General features: G+C 37.3%; 1 protein-coding gene across 1 annotated transcript; it reads right to left on the reverse strand.

The window, feature by feature from the left end:
- Nucleotides 1-1403: 1403 nt before the first annotated feature.
- On the reverse strand, nucleotides 1404-7665 carry LOC131168006 (uncharacterized). The gene is made up of 5 exons (XM_058127138.1): nucleotides 6911-7665; nucleotides 3964-4000; nucleotides 3566-3802; nucleotides 3412-3459; nucleotides 1404-2086 (listed from the first exon to the last, which is right to left on the reverse strand). Exons 1-5 carry the CDS (start codon nucleotides 7210-7212, stop codon nucleotides 1604-1606), a joined length of 1107 nt encoding a protein of 368 aa, XP_057983121.1. The 5' UTR covers nucleotides 7213-7665; the 3' UTR covers nucleotides 1404-1603.

Here is a 7665-nt window from a genome sequence, read left to right on the forward strand (position 1 = left end):
CAACATTGTAATTGTTCATAAGCTTTGGTCAATCCAATGAACAATAGAAGCACATGAAGTTCATTTTCCGTGTCACCAAATCAGGCTAAATAGATAAGCTGCATTTTGCACCTTAGGGTTAGGGTATTGAGTCTGGCCTGGATTTCATGTTACCAAGCAGAAAACCCATGAGTAGAATGATCAATGATGTTTTTTCAGAACAACGTACTTTGTATTTCGTTTTGTCTATTTTATATGATATTGCTTCGTATAATTCAACTCACAAATGTTGAGGAAATTTGGGTGATTAGAATTTGGTTGGCTATTCTTTGTCAAGTAAACAGGATTCAATGCAGTACACAACTAGCAACTTGAATAGGCCTAAATGAAAAGCTTATGACAAGGATAGGAGTTAGAAGTAGAAAAACCTGGTTTAAAATCAGTATACAAAACATTGCACTTCTTGTTTTCTAAAGAACATCTCAATAGTTTGAAAGATGAGATGAAGGGCTGAGGTTTGAAACCTTTAAACTCTGTTGAAGAGAGATTGGAAAAAGGAAAACAAGATAATCTCAGTAGATAGCTGAGGCCCAATGGGCCTTCCAGCATGGGCAAAAATGTGCTTGTTAATAGTCTCTTTGTGGCCCAATGACAATATTTAAATTTAAATGGGCTAGAAAGAAGTGGGAGAAGAGAATCTACCACATGAAATAGAAGAGGCTCCAACAGTCCCACTAGTAGGAGAAATTATTGGTTAAACTGGGATACACTGCTAGTCTTACATGGGATCTGTGTGTTGGGTCTTCCTTATAATAGTCCCATGACAAATACTGTTGAGAAAATTACACAGAACAAGTGTTGGGATCAACCGTGGCAGCCAAACACTCCCAGATTAATTGCCAAATCTCATCGATTTAAGATGATTTTGACAGTAAAAAGTTTTAGAAGTAGGTACCAAGGTGCAGGAGGTCTTTTACCAGTTTTACCAGTCACCTCTTGGCACTTACCTAGTGTCGTGATGCTCGAGAATCCATTCATGCTCAGGCAGGTATAACCAAAGTGACAACATACCTAATGAGATCAATAATCATGAATGTCCCATCGCCACAGTGCTAATACTTGGCCATTGATTTGATAATCAAGGGTCATTCAGAAAATGCTGCGTCTAACTTTTGTTTTGAGGCCAAAAACAGTAGCTTTGTCAAGGAATCTACAAAGAAAATTTTTTCCTTTCTTTTCTTCTTGGTAGGTAGGTAGCATGTCGGGACAAAGAAAAGAGATCTCATATCTTCCCATGTGCGCTGCCTTACCTTCTTGCCAAAGAGCTGAACAATTGAAGGATTCTTTCTAAGTTGTGTTTTCTTATCAGACAGGTAAAATTGACTGGAAGGAAACCTTAGTTGAGAGACAAAAACACCAGGAGCTCACAGCACATGAATGGTGGAGAGATATCATTACATTACCAAACCCTTTCTCATTTCATGTCGTAGTTAGTTATTATAGAACTTCCACAAGCCAACTACACTGCCAAGAAACCATAAATACAAAAGCAAAAGGACCCAAAATAATTTTTCCCCACAATGCTGAACTCTCGCATGAATTTTACATTTTGGTTTGAAAAGAATTACCCAGTCCTTATTCTATCCAACCGATCGACGCTCTTCCGAGCTCTTTCCAGCTGGTGGTCAATGCTTTTCCGAGACTTCTCATGGCAATCTACACTTCTCCGCGACCTCTCCATTTGATCAAATGAGATCCTTAATTTTTCTAGCTTATCAACTACTGCAGACTGATTTTTCAGTTTTTCAGGCCTGTCAGTGCTCTGTCTCGGTTTCTCTCTCCGATCAGTGCTCTTCCTTGAAACCTCAAACACATCAGTGCTCCTCCTAGACTGCTCAAACTGGTCTGTGCTTCTCCTGGAACTGCTCCTCTGGGAAGGTGACTTCTCCACTGTTGACACAAACTTCTTCAAATGCCGGATATACTCTGGATAGAGCTCTAAATCACAATGGTTCCCTCCTTTGAGCCATAGTGGTTCATATTTCTCTTTACACAATTCCCAGAGTTGCTTACCATGGGAGCAATCAACAACTTCATCTGAAGTTCCCTACAGAATACGACACAGAACCAAAAATGTGAGATGTTATTTTGTTACAGAAATTGGACATCATTCTTCATTTTTCAAAGGCTTCATGCAATCCTGACAAGAAAAACATCTACCAGAGATTGAATCACCAGAGAAACATGGTTGCAAGCGTCTCAAAACTCTGGAGGCACTTACTCAAATATTTATCAGAACATCTCCTGGGTTTATTCAAAAGAGCACCATTCATTAATAGAATTCAGAAAGAAAACACAGGAGGATTTTCTAGTTTCACTAAATTTGCTTTTAGTTTGTTGTTCCCATTAAACATTCAAAATTTTTAAAAATCTTGTCTGCAAACAGCATTTGAATTATAATCCTTCAAAATGAAGGCAAAAAAAAAAAAAAAAAGATCCTGCTATCCATGCAAGCGGCCCCAAGGTTTTCATCTCATTCATCTAAATTTATGCAGATACCTCAACAAATATGACAATCATGAAAATAAACCCTCAAACTAACAGCACCCACACCACTTAATTAGTTTCAGTCAATTGCAATGGAGCACAAGAAACCAAATTTACAGAACTGTAGGTACTTTATTTTTGAATGACAACAAAAATGGTCATTATTCATGTTTAGCAATTATCAGATGACAAAATGAAATAGGAATAAATGCACATAAATTCAGATGCTAGCACCTATTCAAGAGTAATGTATCAAAACATTCAGTCTTATCTGCAAAAATTGTTACAAGTATCTACCATTCTTCCTTTCTTGTCCTCACATAAATGTCACAAAGAACCCAATGAGATAGAAATTTGTAAAAATGCAATCAGAACACCAAAGTTAAACTAAAGAAAGAAGAAAAAATTCCTTTAATATGCCAACAAGGTTTTGTGGTATTGGCAGAATGGATAAAGAAAATTTCAGAAAAATGTCCCCACTAACTCTCTCAAAGTAGCAATTAAAGAATTACAAAGGAAAAAAGTAAGCATGATTTCCCAAATTCCAAACAAAATGTAGAAAGAACGGACCTGGTGGTTTTTTTTTTTTTTTTAAAGGGCAAACAAGATAGACGAGAACCACCAGGCATGGTTTAAATCACTTCATTGAGAGGACATAACACATGGAAAGGTATATTTTATTTCCACCACTTGAATCTAATTATGTTGAGAAATTTTGAAATGTACAGAATACAAAGTAATTCCATTACCAAAGATCTGCCTAAATAATCTGCTACTGCAAGAGGGAAACATTGAACTTTATTACCTATGGAGTATTGTCATGCTAGTCATGACATGGCTCATACATCTAAAAACAGTCATTAAATTTGAAGAGAAAATACTTACATGAATGATAAGTACAGGACAATTAACCAATGGAATCTTGTCAATGTTCTGCACAAAAATGAACAAAAACAATGCATGGTTACATTACAGAATGCATTAATTTCAATTTAAAGACAAAATATTCGCTGATAAATTCTGATGAAGAAATAGTTACCTTATAAATGTCAAACCAATATGTGCGCTTCACAGGATACATTACTCTCAAGCCTGAAAGTATAGGACTATGCAAAACAACTGCCCTTAGTTGAGGCAGGCGGGCTGCAAGATCCAATGTGGGGCCACTTCCAACAGACTGGCCATAGAGAATAATATCTTCCTGCTTGGTTCCATAGCTCTCTTCAAGACACTTATATGCAGCCTCAATATCTGCATATGTATTCTGCTCACTTGGCTACAGAGCAGGAAACAAACAAGGTCAGCTACTACAAGTAGTAGCACATAATTACAAACAAAACATATTTATCATTGTTAAAGCTTTTGTTGGTCGAACCTAACAGCTTAATCTTTTAGGTCAAGTCTAACAATCATCAGATTATCAGAATTGCAACATACCTTCCCAGATGATTGCCCATATCCAGAATAGTCATAACTGCATGAAACCACAGATACATGTGAGAAAAAGCCATAGGGAAGCTCAAAAATAACCTGAGATAGCCAAGCAAGCAAATTGAGTTTCACCCTCTGATACTGGAGCTAGGGTTGACACTGTACAAATTGGGTTGAGTTGTACAATTAACCATGCTAGAATGTATAAGGACATACATAAGGTAAAAATTTTACTCTGTACACAAAAAATGAATAAATAAAGCATACTGCATTGTAAGTACAAAGCAGGTAAAAAGCAAGTAATATTTTGATTAGTGGCATTCGTGCAAAAAAGCATGATCTTTGAACTTTTTTTCCTATTATTCTAATGCTTGTCTGCAGAAAGACAACGTGATGATAATTCCTCTTGGATAAATTGTACAGCAGAAACATTAAAAATTGACTTAGACTTCTGAGCACTTTGATATTGAACACACCAATGCACCTTCCAGCCATGTTCACCTAAAAAATTATAGATCACTTACGAAGTATTTGGGGACCATTTAGCAGTCATCAATATAGAAAATGCCTTCAATCTGTGGTCCGCATTCCTCATAAAATTGACTTTAAAAAAACAACTGACCTTTTATCTTCATTAACTTCTAAGAAGTTCAAGATCATCAGATGTAAAATGCACAAAATGAATTTTAAACAATGACAACGATTAGTTCTTTCAGAAAGTGCAATCAAGCAAACTTATCTGCAAATTGCAATGTGACAGCATGGGACATGCGACATGTGCTTGTCACATGTGCATATGCATGCATATCAGTCCGAGGAATTCACTCATGGAAAACTCACATGCACCACCACGTCTGCACAGTTATGCACAGAGACACACACACTCTAGGGCAGTGATGCACCAAATCCTTTAATTCTGCTCTTAGCAAAGGCAAGGCCACAGTTCTTTCTTCTGTTTGTTAGGCTCATATATTTGTTATGCCAACTAAGGAATAATCCTTTTGTCTTTAGTGCCTTTAGGGTCGATTAATATTTTATTTTTGCTTTGTTTTAGATGGATTCATAAGGGTTTGGTAGATTGCTTCCATTGAGATATTTTGGCTTAAATGGTGAGACTTAGATGGCTTTAATCACACCCTTTGATGGATAATCCCACGTATCCAATTTTCCATTTCTCCAATTTTCTTTGCTTCTCTTTCATCTTTAGTGAGTACTCCTCTTCATCTTATTTATCCATTTTTGGAAAATATCCTTTAAAGCTTCTTGGATCTCCCCTTGGGAAAAATGTAAATTATTCTCTCTTACTTTTCCCTTCTCTTTCCCTTGAATCAAGGAAGTCGTACACCCTAATTTTCAAGTAGCGTAGATTTCTTTCTTATCTTTTTCACCCATTACCTCTTTTACACAAAACAACAAACCATAAACTCCTTTTAAAGGTTTACCACAAACTCTGGATATAAATATAATTGGTTCAAGTGGCAACACAGAGCACAACATGAGAAAACACACAAATCAAGATTCAATTAATGCCACTGATATACATACTATACTAGATGATTTACTATAATAATTTATGAACTAAAATGGATTTGTTGGGTAGGTTCCAAAACTAGAATAAAATGCAAGTTCTCTGTTATTATAAAGCAAGGTACCTATTTGACGGCAAAAGCATATCATGAAATAAGAGAGATTCTCTTTGTTGAGCATAACATGAATTCAGAACTTCAGCCTAGAAAATTTACTGAGCTATAAGAATTTCACAGACAACAGGTTCTTCCAAGATACTCCATTCAGCTTTTTTGTTAATTTTTTGGACCTTTGTTCTATATCTATACTTGGATGCTTTTCACTTTTTGAAACAAAAACTAATCCCATCATGAACCCCCATATTAGAGTTCCAGCAATTTGTTTTTCAATCATTAGAATTTTCAACAGATGAGCCCAGTCGCCAAGCAATTGCTCGCTTCTTATCATTTTAACAATACTTCAGTTTTTAAGTTCCATAATACTACACCTCTCACTCCCACCTAATAAATAAATAAATACATAACATGAAAATAATGCCACCCTAATACACTGGTCCTCCATATGTTGTACCTTGGGTAAGTAGGTTTGGCTCCGGTGGTCGGCCGGTTGTTTGGGGAGGGTTGAGAACAAAAATTTGAAGGCCAAAATCGAAGAATGGAGTGAGTCAGCTCCATGTCATCCCCTCCATTAATTTACTAGATGATCCTTGATCGAAAAGTGAAATTGCAACATATTTGTTAGTTCAATGTTGAATTACAACAAATTAAAATACAAATTATCCTATGATCTCAAGAAAACTCGTAAATCCATCCTAACTAGGAAGCTTAAGAGGCTAGACTATGCATGTGGTAAGTTAAGCCATCCCCATCTATTCAACTTCCAAAACAATTACAGTAAAAGGAAACATCACCAACATGTCCAGGATTCAAGAATCGCCCATATCTTGGATCAATCTTGAACTAGGCGACAATGAATTTATAGAGAAGACAGGGACTCTATTAATTTAGACTCATGTGAACATACCATGAGCTTTGCAAATGTAATCTAATTCAGGGAATGATGGATCAGCAGACAACAAGAGAAAATACATTCCATTTCCCACGTCAAAAACTTTCCAAATATATGCAAAATGCTATAAATGATCCAACCACAGGACAAGGTATTAACAAATCTCCATTTTAAGCTCTACTTCCAAGAATCCCACTTCGCACTAACAAAGTTTCCAATTCTTGCATGTGTATCAAACAATTAAGCACAGCTTAACTGAAAGAAATCAGTGACAAAAATCAGAAGCCGGCACATATAGTTCATGAGATCAAAAACCCAGATGCCTCAACGAGAAAAGAGCAAGAACAGGGAGCAAATTGAGCAAAATGGAAGCTAAGAAATTGCGAGAGAATTCGTAGGGAGAGAGTAGCGCGCGTACCCCATAAGATTAACACGGAGGTGGATGCTCAATTCGATGAAGAGCTCGTACATCTGACCCAGATCGGCGGCGTTGCCGTGGGAGTAGAGGAGAGTGGAGGTGGCCATGGGGTGGCGAATGTAGACGGCCACAATCTCGGTGCCGCGCCGAGTGGGGAGTTTGAGCACCTCCACGTTTTCCCGGTGAGGGAACGGACTCAGAAGCAACAGACCCGTGAGCTCGTCCGTCACCACCTTGTACGACGGCGGATTCGGCGGAAAGAAGGCGAACTTCGCCGCCATCGACGATGTCACCCCACCCATCACTCTCTCAAAGCTTCTCGCAGTCTCTCTCCCTCCCTCTAACGGATAATAATCATATTTTTGTTTTCTCAGACTGAATTTAAATCAGACGGACATTCCCTTTTTTCTTTTTCCAGAAGATTTATTCAGCATTCAATATTCATTCACAGAGAGAGAGAGAGAGAGAGAGAGAGAGAGAGAGCGAGAGCGAGAGTGAGAGAGAGAGCTTCTGTTCAAATTAAATGTTCTTCTCGTGGGCTTTTGGTTTCTAGTGAGAGAGAGAGAGAGAGAGAGAGAGAGAAAGAGAGAGAGAGAGAGAGAGAGGTTAAAATATTTACTCTATTTTTATTTTATTCTCCCACCTTTCTATTTATCAATTGACCATAAAATGGAAAGGTATTCCAATTCCTAATTTCCTATCATTCAATTTAGATGGAAAGGTATTCCAATTTCTAATTTCCTATCACTCAATTT

This window comes from Malania oleifera, chromosome 11, assembly GCF_029873635.1.
Source record: "Malania oleifera isolate guangnan ecotype guangnan chromosome 11, ASM2987363v1, whole genome shotgun sequence".
Classification (NCBI taxonomy): Eukaryota; Viridiplantae; Streptophyta; class Magnoliopsida; order Santalales; family Ximeniaceae; genus Malania; species Malania oleifera.

Bases quoted from the DNA above. Each gene is read 5' to 3' on its own strand.
- LOC131168006 (XM_058127138.1), bottom strand. From the start codon at position 7,212: ATGGGTGGGGTGACATCGTCGATGGCGGCGAAGTTCGCCTTCTTTCCG. The intron at 4,001-6,910 runs GTACGCGCGCTA...GGTTTCATGCAG, and splicing joins CTCCGTGTTAATCTTATGGG to TTATGACTATTCTGGATATG. The intron at 3,803-3,963 runs GTATGTTGCAAT...CCTGCTCTGTAG, and splicing joins ATGGGCAATCATCTGGGAAG to CCAAGTGAGCAGAATACATA.